Here is a 19788-nt window from a genome sequence, read left to right on the forward strand (position 1 = left end):
CCCTCTTTCTATCCCATAACTAAAACATTGGTCACACATCTCCGCACAAAGGATCTCTTTTTACAAATTGTTTATTACTCAAGTTGGTTGCATTTAATGCAAATATAAGTAGACTCATGACACTAGAAGTTAATTAATTGCGCAACAAACTTGATTGGTAGCGTTTACATTCTCATAAGATTTTTCTCTCTCAATCGTTTATTAATCAATACAAATATAAATAGTTGATAAAGATTTCTGCATCAACAACATCGATTTTAGGATCCGTGACCTCTATTTAGCAAAAATACGCTCGAACAATGATTCCCACAGTTAAGTACTCTCTCGAACATTTCTTCGATACTCAATCGCGATTGGCAGCATTATCGACGAGATTCATACCATTATCAAGCGTTTATCATTTACCAAGTCGCTGTGAACAACTATAGTTCTTAATTCTATCAATTGATCTCTGATTGGAACAACGAATCGTTCCAACACGGTTTGGCTGCTTAAGTCTAATCACTTCAAAGACTGTATTCAACTTGTATAAGGGTCATCATATTCACCATTAGGCCAACAGAATTGAGTCACATTGCTTCGACGATTAGTCTTTTCGTTACGTTTCTTCCTTGGTGGCGGTATTAGAGGATGAAGAGTCTTTGCTCGACAATCCTCGGACTTCCTCGAAGAAGATGCGTTCATCTTCGCAGGAAGCCCATCGATGTAGCTAGGGTGGTGAGACTAACGGTGGCTGTTCCTCAGGAACACCGACGTACACTGAATCGCCTAATCGCACGCTGCCGAGTTGACCCCTGATCCCTAAATGAAATCCCATCACAGGACTCTCACCGAAGAGTCGACGAAGTTCGGGGTCCGATACCTGCCTGTAGCTAGAAGGTAAATAGTACTATATCAGTCTCATAGTCTACTAGCTCTCAATATTGTGCGGACATTTGAAGATATGTGCGATATGTTACTGACAAAGGTGAGATCTCAAAAATTAGACGATTTTATTGACTTAACGATTATATTAAACCATGATGCTTAATGTGTAATTCTTTATCAATAGATACTGCTAGTAATTCTGCAGATATCTTTCTTCTTGATGATGTATAATGGTTGAACCTAAATGGAAGTTTAAATTAGGCTAGTCTCTTATAGATGCTTCTGATGATTTCGGAGACAGCTTCAGATTCAGATTCATACTTATCAATTGTTTAGGATATTACAATCTATGTCATATTTAATGTCGATGATTAACTTACATAAGAATAATTCTAGTTGCAGATCTACTATTTTTGGAAATACAAGTGATAAATGCATTAAATTTCAATGCTAGTGATTTGTATAGACATACATAGACTTGTAGATAATGTAGACAATGCATGGAACTGATAAAAGCAGAGTTGGAGTATGCATAGTGTTCTACTTTAGAGACGTTAACCGTCGAAAAATTATAAAAAAAAAGCAAATGAAAGTTGATGAAAATTAAGATTGAAGAACAATTTCCAAAGCTTATTAAATTCGATACGTACGATTTTAAAGTTTTCAGTGGCTCCACATTAGGACACTTTGTTCCGGTTTCTGGACTGACAGTGGACAGTATACACCTTGTGCAAGGCATTAGATTTTTGAAAATCACGTTGCCTATTTTTATCCAGCGCCAGCCATCCTCTTCGTAAGGTAACGCTCCTTTCACGATGAAATTAGGACGAAACTGGTCTGGGTTCACCGGGTTATCCAATCGGGTGTTCAAATCTGCCACTGATGCCTCGTTTATAAGACAGTAGCTCGATTCGTCCGGATAAGCTCCCTGATCGATAAGAAAACATTGTTAACTTCCTTAACTTTATCTGTTAAAATGTCGAATGTCGTGGTTAAAATTACTAAGATTTTTAGTATGCAACAGAATTAAACTAATACTTCCTATGGTAAATTTTAACTTTCTCATTTCTATTGAATTAACTAAATGATTTTGATATTGTTGGAATTTTCGGAGTTGATAATCAGCGCTTTACTTGTTGATTACTAATAGATAGCAGATCATTATAAGTTTATAACATCTATGTACTTTTAGGCTACGAGGAGACACGTGCGTCGACAAGATTAATATCATTTTAAAGAAATTTATTAAGTTTCCACGATCTACTGTCCACGCTCCTGCTAGCCAAGGTGTGAATCGCAATAGAAAACTCACAGGGTCATCGGCAGTAAAGCCAAACTTCTTCGACTTTTCTCGAAGACTCCGATTCGGCTCAGACAACGGGTAGTAAACCAATCTGAAACCTGTGTCCTCCATAAGAAGGAATCTCGATAGCCACCTGGCTGCTTCTTCGCCGCAGTCGCAGGCTGCGACAGGTTGTCCCCAAACGGCCACCCGGAAACTCTTGCCTTGGATCCGTGACAAGTCGATGGACATCGACATCATTCCAGGTGCTGAGAGCGTTAAGACTGATCCAGACACGCTTGGTGACACCTTTAAGAATAACAAATCAATGAAATTTTCCAGAAAGAAATAAAATGGAATTAAGATGCTATTTGCAAATAGCTTTAAAAATGGAGATAGACTTGGCATCTTTCCGTATTTATGATAACAATCGCAATTTCAAATATGAAATAGTCAAACCGTCATAAGAATTTAACGGTACTATTATATTTTTTGTAATTTATTAAACTTAATAAAAGAAGAAATAAATCTCTGTGTAATACCTAGTTCTTGCAATTAGTACTGACTGTTGCTCAAAAGTTGGCACAATTTTGATCGAGTCAAAAAAGTCAAAACTCATGGAGTCATCGTATGAAATCAAACGGTTTTTAATGATCGTCAATATTTCGGTCGATGAATCGCAATGAAAAACGAGTGCTTGTCTCGAGTCAAAAAGGCGCTGCGAAATTAATTATTTCCGTTCCATTCCGGTAGCTAATTCTGCAAGTTTTCACGACGATGGGTCGGTTCGTTAATTCTGATTATAAAAGTCCGCCGTTTCCTGAATGGCGCTACTTTGGTCCCGTAAAGAAACTTGATCAAAATATGGCTTTTGGGATCGTTACTGCTGGAACTCAACAATCCATGAAGACAGTCGGACACGATTATCTCGCATCGGTCCCTTTCTGATCTGCTCGGCCGCTTTCACAGTAATTATTTGTGTTTTCTAACGTGATTTTCGTTTAAGAAGGGAACCTTTTACCTCTTCAATAGAGATACATTAGATAGAGAGATCGTTCGCTAACTTGAAAGCAGCAATCATTCTCCCATGTTGTATTTATGTTCATTGTAAAACTGTTATTAACCTTTTCGAGTAAAGAGATTGTTTCACGTAAAAGATTTTATCAGGCTCTCGATAAGACAAAAACGCTATTATTATCGAACAGTTTTGCGCGAAAAGATCCTTAAATAGATCCTGCTTTCCTTAGAAAATGACTCGTATCAATTACTTTACTGCTTTGTGAGGCACTTAGCTCTTAATCAACGTCTCTTATGTACTTCCGTCAATCCTCATTGCACATTATGTATTCAACACGGCGTATTAAAATCGAATTCTATTAGTACATCCAGATACATAAAATCTCAATGCAACATACATTAGTGAGGCTAACTTCCTTTCATTAACCTTCGTACACCGAGCAAAAGATTATTACGTACAAATATGGATTGCGTCAGATTCGAAGTTAAAACATAGGAAAAAATTCTTTCCGTAAATTATATTTTAAATAAAAATTCATGATATGATAATTTGCATAAAGACCCACGGTCTAGCGGTTGGCAATGAATAGACTACAGAAATTATGCATTTATGTTAAAAACGAGTGGATGCAAAATATTTTATGGAATCCATCATTTCCAACTTATTAAATTACTAAAGTTGGAAATAAATTTTAATGTAGTTCCTGCGGTTCGAGCAGTTAATGCTAGAAACTTTTATATTGCAAAAAGATTCACAACTATCCGGAATAAATATCGGTCTCTCTGACCCAATTACAGTCGATTATAATATGGCAGCTCGAGGAAGGTCATAAGTGTAACAAGAAGCGTCTTACCAGGACCATTTTTGGCCACTGTCTGGCAGTGACGAAGTGTCCATTGAGATCGATGACCATCAAGGTTCTATCCCTCATCCAACCGGACTTCAGGCCCAGTTTCGTGCACTCCATGGTGTTCAATCGCACAGGTCCTAGCGACTTAATCGGAAACGCGATCAGGTCACTGAGCTCGCCGACTTTCCTCCATTGCGTAGGTGGTCTATCCTTTTGGCATTTGGTCTTCCACCACCACCAAATGAAGACGGCCACCGTCCCGGCACCAACAGCGACGGCCGACATGTACGTCAGCCGCATTCTGTCTGCTCGTGAAACGTTCGCCGATTAATTCTCAACAGTCAAGCGACCATGTGAAACGATCCGCCACGGAACCATTCGGTTAGAATTATGACCGCGCGCCGCGATAAAACGTATTTGCATTGATAACGGCTGTATCTGAATTTAGGATTCGTCGCAATAGAACCGTTCAACCGCTCGGCAGGTACAATAGATATGTATACAGATAATTTTCGGCTGTACCATGAAAACAATTATAAAAATACAGGCATTCATCGGTAATTCGTTCGGTTTTCCTATTTTATTACTACTTACTAAAATATTTTTAATTACTTTAGAACCAATTTTATTTCATTTAAAAAAAATTCATGTCAAAAGGTATTGAAACTGGTATGGAGTACTGCAAGTGTTATGATATCGAAATCAGAGTAATTGCTAGCATATTTATGAGCGTATATTTATTATACTTGCGAATGAAAAATTTTGTAATTAAGATACATGAAGTGATGATTGCTGCTTTGATTATCAAGTCTTTGTAGGTTTAAGACTACAGCAACCAATCTATCTTAACACATTGTATGCGGGACACGTACTAGTACGTTTTCTGACGATTGATACTTGATACTTATGGTTGTTATTTATATATTTCCATTTATATATTTGTTTATATATATCAATATAAAATACGAAAAGTTGGTTAAAAAATTAAATAATTTTCGATCTATTGAGATTTGAGAAGCACTTGTAAACAATGACTTTATGTATCTATTTATCTCCACGTTTCTTGGAATGCAAATTGTGTCATATCTCGATAATTACGGTATTGTTATTTTTAACTTGCTACACGACATCGATTACTCTAGTGTTTCTTTCTCTAGTGTTATTCTGTTTTCCATTTCTGTCTTGTGTTCCTCATCTTTGGAATTATTTATACACAACATAAGATCGTACCATATATTCTTTAAGCATTGCAACTAATTTGTTAGTATCAGAATGATACAAGGTCTTTCAATCGAGCAGGCCAGTCAGAATTTTATTTATGGAGTAATTGAAATAATAAGTCGATATGCTTTCAGGAACAGTGTGAAATCTGTCGCAACGTTAAAAAAGGTTCAGAATGGGTGTTAAAGATCAAGTGACACAGCAATACTAATAAAATATGTACAACTGTCATGCGATCACTTCTGTTGCATACTAAAATAACCGATAAAAAATCGTAACTGATCGTATAGAGTATCACTCGGGTCTATTTCAATCAATCATTACGAACATCCCACATGATTCCCAACTTCCCAAAATCCAATACGATATAAATAGAAATATTAAATTTTTCTAATCATATTTTCAATGCAGATGCTTAAAAAATCAAAGCCACTATGAATGCAAAACATTTCAGTTGAACTATTAAACTTAATGAAAAGAATAAATATGTTACTAAATAGGTAGAACAAAAGTTTATATAAAACAACTTAGATAAAAAAAGAATCAAAAATGTCTTCCAACTATTGAACAATACAGAAACGTTACAATAGTGTTACATTATTTCACGAAACCTGCTGATTATCTCAGATAATGCCAAGGGAGTGAAGACTGTGGTGAAAACGAAACAGTGGAAATGAGAGATCCCTGTTTAATTTATTTCTTTCATCGTATAGCAACTCGCGTAGGCAGCGGGAGATGTTAACGGACGAACGCGCGCAAACAGGAGACCGGCCAATCTACAATGCAAATCGGCGGTGAAGCGGCTGGTCGAGGAACAAAGACAAAAGGAGACCCCCGGCCGGGATCCTTGTTCCTCAACGTTGCACACGAGGCTTTCGTCACTACCTAAACCTTCGCCAACCAGAGCGTGAACGGTTTTTACGTCTGTGTTTCGCGAATCTATCGCTGGCTACGTGAGTAGTCATCGCCGGGATTAATGGACGCTAGCGTTCATGACTCAGGAAATTTGATGATAGTCAATCATTGTCCAAGATGATCGTCATCGTCGTTAGATAAAGTTTCTAAACCGTACAGTAGCATTCCTTGGAAATATGGTTCACGAAGCACCAGTAGTTATTTTATGTTGTTTCACGAAGATAAGAAATATATATTTATCCAGATTTTTAATCATTTTTATTATATTACACTTGACGGCAAAATTAAAGCATTACTAATTTTTGGCTGGAGAATGGTCAATCTTTGATTTTTTTTTCACGGTTTTATCGCGAACGAGATTTCATTGGAGTATGTCCGACGACTTCGCTTATGTGTTTCGCAAGACAGACGATATCAGATCGTAATTTATATATTTTCCGTTTCTTGATATGACCAGTGTCATGTAGGCCATCAGTATCACACGGTGAGATAGAAATATCTAGAAATACAAGACGACGGTAAAGAATACTCGCCGATATCGCGAGAAAGTAATGTCGGATTAGACTGTTCGAATTTGGCGGGTCGTCTTTACGACAGGAAAATTATTTAAACGATATAGATTAGTCGTCGGTGATTGAACGATCGACAGCAAATGGATGGTTTTATATAACTAAACCGGATCAAGCTGGAATAATGTTGTTATCGATAAATAGAACCTGTAGCGACATCCTTTCGTCTCGCTAGAAATCGTAACGCGTACAGCGTAACGGAATACGGAGATACGTTAGGACAACTTGCACAATTTGTTCGTGCTAAAATATCTCCTATCGACGACACCGTCATGGGAAAGTAGGCTAGACAAATGTGAACACTTTCGAAAGCTGCGTTTCCGTCTATCGCGCCTTTTTCCCGCGATTGGCAAGACTTGTAGATAATATGTAATTAATACTCTCCCTGAAAAAAAGTATCGTAAATCTTATTCTAAATAATAGTCTTACAAATGATGAGAGTGATTATAAAATATAGGGATTAAAAAAATTGTTATAGATATCGAAAAATTAGTAAAGTTGAGAAGCAATGTCCTGCAATGTGTGTTTCTTGATAATATAGCACTAACAATCTGCACGCGACTACAACGTACTTGATTATGTAACTGATCGCTCAAACATTGCTTACTATTAAATGTTACAGTTCAATCTCGTTTTGTATACAAGTTGGGATTGTTTCCTTAAGCCTGGACCAGGCGCGTGGTCTACCATTGGCGATCACAGGGGTTTACCGTGTCACAGTTCTTCTATGGCCTTTGTTTCATGCACGCACTTCATAATAGATGTTAAATAGGTTACACTTAATATAGTTAAGGCATCCTTGACTGTCGAAGGCGTCGCGTGTTTACATAAATACTGATAGTCTAAGACCACGCGACCGAACAAGTGCGGTAACAGCGCGCTTCTAGTCTAGGATTCTAGAACTATTTAGTAGTAATCGAAAATTGAGGGATGTTTTTTTATACATCTCATTTTTATTTCATTTTTGCATTTTCTTTTACCTTTAACATTTCCTTTATTTATCGTATGCACTAAATAAAACGATATTGCATAATAATAGTACAATTATGGTCTTATATGCTCAATTATAAATGGCATATTTAATTCAACAAGATATATATTTATTAAAATATCAAATTTTACTCAAATATTACAGATGTGTAAAGTTTCTTATGTCGGTACTTGTAAATAAGACCGATTATTTACTGATATATGAGTCGACCACAGTTTTACTGATATCCAACATGAGCGTATGATTTAATATCGTCACATTCAAATCAAAGATGCTGATGCACCTGTTCAAGTTCAAGGACACGTGTCTATATCCAATTTTTTTCTAACGAAAGTTCTTCCTAGCCTTGTAGTACTTTCTAAAATTCGGAAAAGGCTGTAAAAGTCAGCTTATAGAATTGTAATACGCAACCAAGGGTGCATTGTTCTCTTTGCTGGTATCGATTCGCGTTTTTCCTCGGTGCGTGTCGCGGAAAGGGGAATCGTTCGGGGAGAAGGGCTCGATGTGACAGAACAGACCTTCCCCGTGGAATCAATACCACGGGCGTCGCTCCCCGAGCCGCGAACAACAGCGCAAATCATTCTAACGAGGATGCTGGGACGCCAGCTCCAGCCATCTCCTCGCGTCAATTAAACTCGCCGTAACGATTGCGTCAATGTCAACATCGAAAAAAAAAATTCCTTCCGTTTATTAACGATTCAATGAACGAACAAAACCCTCCCATCTGCTAACGAACAACGCCATTTTCCACCATCCATGTCACAAACGAAATCTTTTCATTTAGTTTCTATCTGTCAGAAACAAACACCAATTTTCTACAATCGATAATATAACTAAAATTCTTCTACTTGTTAACAAACCACGTCATTTTGATGCCAGAAACGAGATCTTCAATTTTGATAATAAAGAACGCTATTATTTACAATTGATAGCAAAACGGGATCTTTCATTCTGATGACAAAGCTAGTTTCTACAATCGATTCTATAAACATGATTTTCTTATTTGTTAATTAACGATAATATTGCAGGTAATCGTCATGCACGTGCAATGTTTTAAAAGATAAAACAAAAAGTAATTTTTAGTAAATTGCGGATTCTAAGCACCCAAGAACTTGATCCATGACGCACTAACAATTATTGTGAAAAAAATGAATGTCTACTGAACAAATGAAAAAAATATTAATCTTACAAAAAGATCCACACAAGACCAGGATCTGGCGATTACAAGAATTCCTTGAAAGAAGAGTTCTTTATAGTTAACCCGCGTGCGCGTCACATGTGGCTACACCGGATCGCAAAGTAGGGTAGAAGAAGGAGAATCGCAATTAATGATTTGCATCGGGTGAACATGCGATTTAAAAAATGAGGTGTGGTTGGCAGTCCATTCATTTGACACATTTAATAAATACATTCCAGCGTCCTTAGCGAAGGAAACGCAGTAAATTTAAATGGTTTCGCAGCGGTACCAGAGTTAGAATACAGCCGGTTATCCGTCGGCGAGGCGATTATGATACTCACCCATGGCCAAGGCCGCAGACAAGCCGGACGAGAAGAGAATCGAACAGCCGTACGGTTGCCGGTCAACGACGCGCAGAGACTGATCTAGGTGATCCAGGCTTCGCTGGATCACGCAACCGCTTCTGTTGCTCGCGAGGAAGGCACCGTTATCTATGTATACATACGCACTTACGTTCTGCTATCTGCTCCCTCCCTTCTTGTAGTAAGAACTGTCGGTGCACTCACAGCAGCGCGACCACGTGTGAGCACGTGTGAGGAGCCATCGCATTGCACACAACACCCAACCCCTAAACATCGTTGCCGTTCATACCTTTAAATGTCACGTGACTCCATTTGTGATGTAATGGTTGATCAGTTCAGCAGAATGGAAGTAGAGGGCAGCGTAGTCAACCGATGCAACGTGACCAATCACGAACATGAAAGTATCCCTCGCAACTTTGCTGCCCTCTATCTCTACACTCCTGGTCTGCTCATCCATGACATCACGGATGGAGTTCAGTAACATTTAAAGGAATACACGGCAACGGTGCTCGGAATGAACCTGGATTCTCTTCGACATGCGCACCCTGTTCGGACTATGGTACACCGCGCCATTCAAAGAAACCCCATGGTATGATATACTGCAAATTTATGTTTGTTTTATGACCGAACCATAAGTACCGAAGGTTCTCAATCATACCTTTAATCTATTATAATCTAACTTCATTAAGATTCGCAAAATTTAAGGATGTTGAAAAAGTAATTGATGTCAATAATAATTTAAAAAAAAATGGAATAATTTCTTGCATTTGTTTGACAATTACATGCCTAAATCGGGGGTTGTCTTGAAGTTTTAATGACTTCTTAATTAGTATACCCTGCATATCAATGGACTATAAGAGAAACGACTTTGTAACAATGAAAATGTAGCAATTGGCAATCTTGTTGACAACGATGTAATTGTGTTGCGTGATAATTACATACCTGATACATGTTTTATTAGACAAAAATATTAATAAAATATTATTCAAATATTATTTTAAAAAATATATTTAAGCAGCTACTTTACCATTTCCAAAAATTTAGGATTTGAGAAATACATTTTCAGATAATGCGCTTAGGTTACTGCGCATGCCTGTGTTGGATCATCGTAGCAGTGAGTGTGTCTGATCAACTGTCAGCTCAGACTCAGCAGTCAGTGGCAGTTATACCGAGTAATACGTACTTATGTATTAACTGTCATTCAGAACCAGGAGTGTTTTGATTTTCAAAAACGGCGGTCTATTTTGTGAAGTGACAGTGTTTTCATTTATTACCGTGTTCTCGAATTGTATTTTATAAAGAAAGACAACGCTAATTATTAAAAGCATTGTCGACGTCGACAAAAAGTGGTTGATCACACCTTCGTTTGTATCATCTAACTCTGCGAAGGTAAATTCTGTCAACTGTTTACCGTTTAATGTTATAATTCAAATCTTTGTTTGTAAAACAAATTTTCCAATTTTAATCCACTGAGTAATAATATCAGAGCATGTCTAATAAGATTCCTAGAAACTGTCAGTTCTTTGAGGTTAGGAACTACTACGTTGTTGTATGATTCACAAAAATGAGCAACACATCCCACTTTATTCATTGCCTTCGTTTAGAAACTGTTACAGTCTCTAAGTAGTTTTAATCGTTAATAATAAATTTTGTATACTTCTTCGGCAATGTTTAAATATTTCAAAGAAAGCGTCTTGTTTTGAACATTACTCGGCACAATAACAGATAACAAAATCGAGTTACGAATGAATGTTATCATTCAATAGTTATGGGATCATGACTCCTAACCTGTTGATTCAAAATATGGAGTTATGAAGTTAAAAACATTGTTTACTTCTGTTGCAGCTTTCGTCATGCCTATTCTGTGCAGTGTGGTGGCTCGAGGAACAACTGTGCTGGCAAGAAATGTTGCTTGCCAGGGAAATTTTGAAGAGGTTACACAGAAAGTTCTGGAAATAATACCGCCACAAAATGATAAGTTGACATATACTCAAGGGCCTTACCTATTCCATTATATCTGTGAAGACAATATTATCTACTTGTGCATCACGGATAAAGTAAGTTAGCAGGAATCCACTATACTTATTTTGGAGTATTCACTGAAGATTCAACTACAATGTCTGCATTTTTTCAGGATTTTCAAAAATCCAGAGCCTTTCTATTTCTTACCGAAATCAAGAGAAGATTTTTGGCTCTCTATGGAGATGAAACACAAACTGTAACACAAGCCTCAGTGGACAAATACTTTGAGACAGTTTTGGGCAATGAAATGGTAAATACAAACTTCTGTTCCTTTGCATACTCATTTGGTTTTGCGCATTCATACACCTAACAATTGCACATTAATTTTCTTTGTCTAGAGGTATTACAGGGAGTCCAATCATGACATCGACGTAATATCAAAAGTTCATGGAGAACTGGATGAATTAAAAGATATAATGGTACAGAACATTGACAGTGTCGCCGCGCGCGGAGAACGGCTAGAACTACTTGTAAACAAGACAGACCGTTTAACTGACAATGTGAGTACTATCTTAGTTTTATTCTTTGTAAAATGGATCCCAATGGAGATTTTATTGACATTTATTTTTCTAGTCGGTTACGTTCAGAATAACCAGTAGGAACCTGGCGCGCTCGTTGTTTTGGAAGAATGTTAAAATATACGTAGTCATTGGGGTGATTGCTATTGTAAGTAATTTTGAGTAAGCTAGCTCGATAGAAATCGGCTCTGATGAAGTTTACTAAAAACAAACATCTTTGTGGTGATTGCAGATCGTCATTTACGTTTTTGTTTCCATTTCTTGTGGTGGAATGGCTTGGCCAAATTGTGTGGGGAAGTAATTGAAACTACCAATACACAGACAATTAATTATCACCGAAAATTTCTTTCGACACAGCGTACTGGCTGTGAATACATCAATGCAATGTTTTCGTGTAATTCGAGGGAGCACGGGAAAAAATCCTCGTTTAACATTGTGTATGTAAGAAACTAAAGGGGCAAACTCCGAACTTGTAATAATAGATGAAACACGAATTAGGAGAATTATATATATATATATATATATATATATAAATAATACTTACATTATTTTTATTATATTAATGTGAAGATATATCGGTATCGTTTCTATAACTCAATGAGCGATGAGTATAACTTTAATGTCGCCTATGTTTATTGTACTACATAAGTGCGTTCTGCGAACGAATAAAAACAATGCTACATGACTGGACTGTTCCGTTATGCATCTTCGGAAAACTCTCCTGGTTACAAGCGAAGGTTACCACTGCAACGAAGGTCGCATTGCTTTTTGAATCACGGAGTGTTCGGACAGATTGGGAATCGTATTTCTGGGCGTGGCTCCTATAATCGGGACAGAACCACAGCAGAAATTTATCGAGTATACAGTCTCTTCCGGACCATTAAGTGCATCAGATTTTTTCCACGCGGAAGCGTACGGTGCCCACGCTATGTTTTCAACGTAGTGGAGATTAGCGCATGCTCTGACGTATTTTTCTTCACCAAATGGCCTGTGACTAGAGGAAAGACACCCCGGGCAAGCTCAATTCAAATGCATCGCGAAGGTACAGTGTTTCATTAGATTTCCTATATTTTATTTAATCTTATTTCTGGAAGATGTCTTTTCTATGTGAGAATTTCTTCATATATGCCATAAAAGGGGAGGGTATGTTCGATTCCTATTTCATTAAATTGCGAGAGATCTATTGATGATTTTTCAGAAATATTTATAGCAACTTAAAATGAAATTAAAAATCTGAAGTGAGTTATTCTCCCTCGGATCGTCGATTTTTCTAAAGGAATTGTTTATTAATTGCAAGAAATAGTGGATCAAAATTTATTTGAATAATTGCAAACAGAACAGAACTAATTCGAAATTACTTAAACGACCAACCAGGGTCATTTAGTATGAATTCGGCTCGGCTTAGGGGTAGTGTTTCAGATCAAAGAGCAAGGGAAACCAATGAAAGTCTCCCGAGTTTTAACCCTTAACGTAAAGCAAAGAGGTAAACCGAGGCCTGCGTTGATTATCAGATGTCTTGAACAACCCTGGATAATCTAACTTGCAGAGGAACACGTCAAAGTGCTAATTAATTAAATTTCAATTTCCGTTAAAAATAAAAATACTAGTATCTTTTAACTGTTGGTGCTGTAACGATGAAAACAGTTTGTAAAGTTTAAATAATGATTTTTTCCTGAGTTACATTTTATATTATTAGAGAGTAATACTTGACTGTTACTGAAAATATTCTTACAAGAGCTAAATTTTTTCACAGTGTGCTCCCAATTTTGCTATATTATTCTGCTATATTTAATAACTTTTAGAGGTCGTTTGAAGTAGAATACTGTTTTAATTCTTCTACTATACATGTGAGTAATTACAGATCTACATATCAAGTAGTTTTATTGAAAGCTTTTGTATTTAATAATAATAATTATCAAGGTATTCGTCAAAGTAGAATACCACCCCCGAACTTTGAAATTCGTTTCTACCTTCAGTATGAATATTAATAAAACCGTTGTGTGAAATAGTCTGATAATAAGTACATTTTAATAACACATCTAATAAATTAAGGATATGATTTTGCCTCTTTCGACAATCTTCAAGCTATTCTCTGAAATGTATTTGCATCCCATGTCTTAGATCTGCTTTGGCGTGTGGTATATTGTTTCAAGTAAGATTTCAATCCCCAACTTGACAACTATTTCTATCCTTTCAACAAGAATGTATGCGTGAAATATTTTCAGTAAGAACACATTTGAGCACAATGTCACCTAAATTAGCGGTATCCCTTCAACATCCCATGTCTAACAATCTCCAAGCAATTTTCGGAAAAATATTTTCACTCCATATATTAGAACCATCTCCACGCCTATTACATAAACATTACCAGCAGAAAATATATTTGAATCTTAAATAAATTTTGTAAATCAGCATCTGCGCGAAGTTTTCTCATAATCGTGACTCGATGGGTCCTCGTTCCCTCCAAAGGGCGTTCTGTATATACGTTCCTGGGGGTGGCTTTGGTCGCAGGCGCTGCGGTCGCACCGCCCTGGCCGGGCCGGGCTATTGCAGCAGCCCGGCGCGTCTGCTTCAGCCAGGATGTCGATGGCTCGCGTGGCGCGCCCTTCGGGGGGTGCCGAAGTGACTCCGGTGGCTCGTCTCGGTGGCTCGCCACGATTGATCGCGCGTCGTCGTCGTCCCTGAACCCGGCTCGAAAACACTTTCCATTGCAAGGTCGCTCAACAAGTTCCGGCCGTGTAGGCGGCCGGCCGACGATCGGGGCGGCCGCTATAAAGAGAAACAGAGATAAAGAGGGAGAGAGAGAGAGAGAGGGGGAGAGGCAGCTCGAGAGGAAAAGAGAGAGAGATTAATCGAAACACAACGCAGGAGAAACGAACGGCCGTACGAGCCCCTTCCGCGTTCGCGGGCGAGAGTTCGCACGCGCGCGACAGCCCGAGGAAAAAAAGGCCCGGTGCGGCCCGAAGCGTGGTGGATGCTCGCCGCCGCGTGCACTCGTGCGGTGTGCAGCCGAATGCACTGTGTGCTGGTGGATGCACTGACTGCTGTCTGCCAGGCTCCCGCGTGAACCCTCTTCAAGGCACGCACACGGCGTGCGCTGCCAATCGCTACCGTTCTCGGTAGTCGCAGTCGGACACAGAGGTCAGAGGTTACTTGTGTTCGCGCGTTCCCAGAGAGTAGTGGGTGGCCGACGGTTTCGGTTTTGGTGGTAAAGTGGTCTGGTCCGCGGCCGGGCATGGGACCGCGGAGGTTCCGTATGCCGGACACGAGGTGACGCGGGTCCGCTGCCGGCCGCCGCGATCGGATGTCCGCCGAGCGGGAGGGTAGGAGGGACCTAGAGCCGGTGGATGAAAGTGAAAACGAATTGGGGGATGAGCCGAAGATACGCTGCGTGGAGAACGGACGCCGGTAAGAGACCCCATCGCTACCGATTATCATTGTGTCGTCCCTGCGTTTCTGTCGTTCCACCTTCATCGGATAAGGATGAAAAATCGCGCGAACTAGAAAATTGTTGTTGACAGCATTTCGCGGTATGCGAAATTCGCGGGTAGCAAATGTGGTCGGTGTCATGCCGGTGGATGAAAGTGAAAACGATTTCGAGGATGTTTCTCACTGTTACCATCCTGTTATCTATCTGCTGTTGGATATGCTATTCGCTTAAAATCCGGATCCGAAAAAGGTCGAAAATCGGGCGAGTCTGGAAATTAGGATAAACTGCATTTCTCGTTGCGATACCCGGTACCGAATGTCGTGACGCGAATCGTGCCGCGGTTGTTGTGCATATCGTAGTTCCTTAATTCCCTGGGTTAATTGCTGTTTCTACGATCTCGCCCTTCTGGCCAGCGACCCGGCGAGTGATTAGCAGTGCCCCGGTCTTTCTCGTGTCCAGATAAAGTATTCAAAACTGGCTATCGACGTAGAAAGCCAATGAACTACCGGCGTGCATGAACCCCGATGGAAAACGCCGGACTTTCCCGGCACGCGATACCTGACGGGAAATCGTTGCTGCGGATCGCCGGGAAAAGCGTGAGGCTATATCACCTAGCCGGGCTAGATTGCACCGCCGAGGGTCCTGGAATAGAATCATCCTATCGATTTAACCACCGTGTTGGCTATTTAAAATGTTGACGATATGAAGGATCACTGACAGTGGTTACGTTGTGGGATTGTGAGACTTCCGGGTGTGTATTATGAAAATCCCGCGCACCTGATGATGGGAATTGTCCTAGGACTATTCAGCGATCAGTTTTCGTAGCATAGCAAGTAAACATTTTTTATAGAAAGTTTTAGGAGATAACAAAGCTAGTTGAATCGACGCGGACATAATTTTTATTTTCGTGAACTGTTCTTGGCTCAGTCACACATTTTCGTATGTTAGGAGAACTAGATCGTTTTGTTGAAGTCTTAGAAAGTGGTAAAGTAATTTGGTTCGAGTGTTTGGCTGGATCCACAATTTCACAACAACGCAAATTGTGTTGGGAAGTTTGTGTAGTATATGCAAAAGATATAACATGAAAATATCATTCTGATAATTTTTTACTGTTGTATATGAAATTTTGTGCAATGCTCGGTAATGATTTCTATGTTGTTTGGGCAATTACTTAACTACGTATGTGAGTCAAGGGTTGTTACTCTTTCAGATAAATGGCTGGATTGTCGCTAGGTTTATAATTAATTCTCGCGGTTGATAAAACGAAAATGCTTCCTTTTTCGAGTTACATGATTAGGCTGCAATATATTATTATCCATAATTTATTCATATGATAACAGCGGCAGTGTTTTTGTTCGAATTACATGACTAGATTGGATCTGTTCTATAATTTATGGTTGATTAGTGGATTGTGGATCTTTGTGCAAAAGGAAAATTAAAAAATGTATTTCTTCTCTAATAATCCTTTTGCTGATTCCTTCGTGATTGCAATAAATTCATGTCAATGTAATGCAAATATTTTCCTTTTTCAAGATTCAGGGTTTTACTTAATTTAAATTATAAACAATGGTGGATTACACTAATTTAAAATTTAGAATCAGTATGGTTAATAATACTGCTAATATTTTTCTTTTTCAAGATGCCAGGTTAGATCAACTTTATATCATTATTAATAACAAGTTGAAACAATGATATTCAATAACTTTTCTAGTTACTAAAACATAAGCATTTTTCTTTGCACACAACTCCATCACTCGCAATTACCCATAATATTCTTACAACCTAAAAAAATAAATAGAAAATGTGTGGCTGCTACAAAAACTCGCCAGTTAATGTACAACCATCCAGATGCAATGCTTCCGGAATAATTGATGCAGAATTCTGTCGGAATAATTGAAAAGCTGCACGAAAAAAAACATTGGCATCGGATCTCCCGTTGCATTTTTCACGAGTCGAAAAGGGACAAAGTGTTCGAAGGAACGAGAAAGAGAATGGGGACGATAGCCGTGGGGACGAACCCACGAAATATTTCCGACTTGGTTCAGGCCCTGCAAAGGATACAGACCGTCTTACCCCACGTTATCTCTCCCACGCCCCGTAGAATTGCCGTAACGTGCACGGGGTGCCATTTGATGGAGAAATATTCGATGCCACGTACGAGAGCCATAAAACGTCCCTGCCACGGAAGGGTCCTAGGCGAAATGGCGTTCTGAAGCTAGTCCGTATAGGAAAAATGTTCATTGACGTTCGGTTCTCAAAATTTCGTAGCTAGAAACAGCATTTTGGTTCAGTGACTTCGAAGATGAACATTCTGCAAAAGACGCGCCATCCTTTACATTTGCTAGGCCCCTCAAATTTTATGCAAAATGTTCGCTAACTTTCTATAGAATGCACTAATCTTCGCGTAAATTCTCTTAGGGAACAAACTTATCCTCACCTCCCTCTTTTATTTATTCGATCTGCTACGTCTGTCCAATTGTGGCTAAGCTGCAAGTCTTTATGCAAAACCTTAGTAGCTAACAAGAAATCTGTTGTCTCATCTCATTTCCTATCGGTGGTATTCTGTATTTAATTTTGTCTTCGATAATTATATTTAAGGTGAATAATTGAAAGTTGTAGAAGAATGTCCCCAGTGTATTATAGTGCCGCGTGGAAACATTTACAAACAACCGATGGCTCGTGGAATCGTTCGACGGGCTAAATCGTGGGCAAATTGCAAAAGAATTTGGTTCGGGAGACAAAAGAGATTTCGCGGTGGAATCGGCGGCGTTCCAGGGAACATAACGAAACGGTCGAAGGGATATCCAATAATGGCTCCGGGGGTTCGTCTGCGGCTCAAGTTTAGTCGATGGGTAGGACAGAATTCCGGGCGCATCGAAGTTCGTATTGTATCAAGGGTAAGGTTGTTTCAGCGAGGAGGCTCGTCTCGTTGTAATAGATCCGGTGCAAGCTCGCTTTTAGACGACATATCTTGTTACGGGGCGAACGAGACGCTTCTTCCAGTTCTCCGAAGACTTTGAGACAACGGGGATATAAGCCGTTAAGTGCATAAGTCTTGTCTCACCCGGAGAGTCGCGACGTCTCCTTTCGCGGTTGTTCTCTTCCTTCTCTCTCTCTCTCGCTCTCTCTCTCTCTCTCTCTCTCTCTCTCTCTCTCTATCGTTGGTAGCTGTGAGGTTTAATTAAGTCGCGTGAAAGAAGATCGTTCGCGCGAACGAGATTTTTCCGCGTGTTCGATCCCGTGGGGAGCCGCGAGAACCGGCTGAGAGACGTCTCCTAGTTTTAATTAAAGTCACCCCGGCCGGGAGTCGCCTCTACGGCAATTAACTCGAAGACAAACGGGTCGGCCGATTGAATTTCCTAGCTTTAGTAATTAATTTCGACGTAACAGAGTCGCGCCTCGGCCCGATAATCTTGCCGACTGGCGTTCTACCTGCGGAGGAACGTTGCCAGAAGTTCCTGCCCTTTGCCAGTGATCCGTGCAATGTCGTAAATCTGCTGAAGGGAAACGGAAGGGTCGAACCAGGGTTTCCCTAAACATTAATTATTAAATAATTTATTAACCGAGCCCCTTTTTCTGCTGTGAATTTGAGTACTGCTTTTACCTTAATGATTTTTAGCCTTTTTACTTTATATATTGTTTACCCTTTTGTACTTTAATCATGACTTTGTGACTACCATAGTTCGAATCGGTAATCATATTGTTAGCATTCGATAAATATGGAAACATGCAGGTATCGGTAAATGCCTTTAATTTCATAGCAACTTATGAATTTATAGTTTATATTCTCCTATAGTTGTGAGGACAATGGAGTACATTTAAAACACGAAGGATTGAAATAAAAATAATTTGCAAAAACTTGGTCTTTTCTTCGTGATTATTTATGCAACGTAGCCCTTGAAATTATTGGATCATTAATAAGTTGTTAGATTTTCAAGTAAAAATCCAGACAAAGACCTTTTTATTTTTACACGATCTAGCTAAATGCGATTGACTAATTAATTCAATGATCTAAATTTAGTGTTACGTCTAAGATTCTCTAAAATTACTAAGATTTTCTTGACATAGTTTAATTATTATATATAGAAAACAACCGCTTTTTCTGCTTCCGAAAGACAAAGTCTATCCATCACAATCACGAAAACTAAGTAGTCGATGCAAAAGCTAGAAACAATCCGAAGTTAAAACCAACTTTGGTCTTTAAGAACCCCCATAGCAGATTCCCCGGATCAGTGTACGCGTAGGAGTCCAAGCAATATTTTATGCATGTTTGCGCCCCGCGATCCGTTCTTTTAGCAAAGTTACGACTCCGCAGCTTCCCGGTGCTCGCTGCCGTTTCCCGAAGTCATTAACAATGCACCGTCGGTGGTGAATCGAGCTCCAAAGAAGCGTCGAACCCGCGGGGGTGGTTAACACCCCCGTTGAAATCGGCACGCGGCTCGTTGACTCCGTACGACAGGACTGACATCCTTGTTTGCGAGCAAAACTAGCACGGCTAGCAGCAGAGGATGCAGGGGGGTAAAATTTTAATTCGAGCGAAAGTTTGATATTCAGAGATTCTGGAGT

At 39.3% G+C, this 19788-nt stretch overlaps 2 protein-coding genes and 1 long non-coding RNA gene across 3 annotated transcripts in view; 1 reads left to right on the forward strand and 2 right to left on the reverse strand.

The window, feature by feature from the left end:
- Positions 1–53: 53 nt before the first annotated feature.
- LOC144475936 (mitochondrial amidoxime reducing component 2) lies at positions 54–9475 on the reverse strand. Its single transcript, XM_078192375.1, has 5 exons — positions 9232–9475; positions 4021–4322; positions 2180–2458; positions 1518–1795; positions 54–872 (listed from the first exon to the last, which is right to left on the reverse strand). Exons 1-5 carry the CDS (start codon positions 9233–9235, stop codon positions 710–712), a joined length of 1026 nt encoding a protein of 341 aa, XP_078048501.1. The 5' UTR covers positions 9236–9475; the 3' UTR covers positions 54–709.
- Positions 9476–10375: 900 nt separating this feature from the next.
- Vamp7 (vesicle-associated membrane protein 7) lies at positions 10376–12477 on the forward strand. Its single transcript, XM_078192124.1, has 6 exons — positions 10376–10641; positions 11098–11309; positions 11387–11524; positions 11613–11774; positions 11848–11940; positions 12025–12477. Exons 2-6 carry the CDS (start codon positions 11106–11108, stop codon positions 12091–12093), a joined length of 666 nt encoding a protein of 221 aa, XP_078048250.1. The 5' UTR covers positions 10376–10641; positions 11098–11105; the 3' UTR covers positions 12094–12477.
- Positions 12478–14444: 1967 nt separating this feature from the next.
- The window catches only part of LOC144476093 (uncharacterized), a 145419-nt gene continuing 140075 nt past the window's right edge, over positions 14445–19788 (reverse strand). Inside the window, exon 4 of the long non-coding RNA XR_013494965.1 lies at positions 14445–14561. This is a non-coding gene — a long non-coding RNA (uncharacterized LOC144476093). The remainder of the gene's footprint in view (positions 14562–19788) is intronic.

Source organism: Augochlora pura, chromosome 10, assembly GCF_028453695.1.
Source record: "Augochlora pura isolate Apur16 chromosome 10, APUR_v2.2.1, whole genome shotgun sequence".
NCBI lineage: Eukaryota > Metazoa > Arthropoda > Insecta > Hymenoptera > Halictidae > Augochlora > Augochlora pura.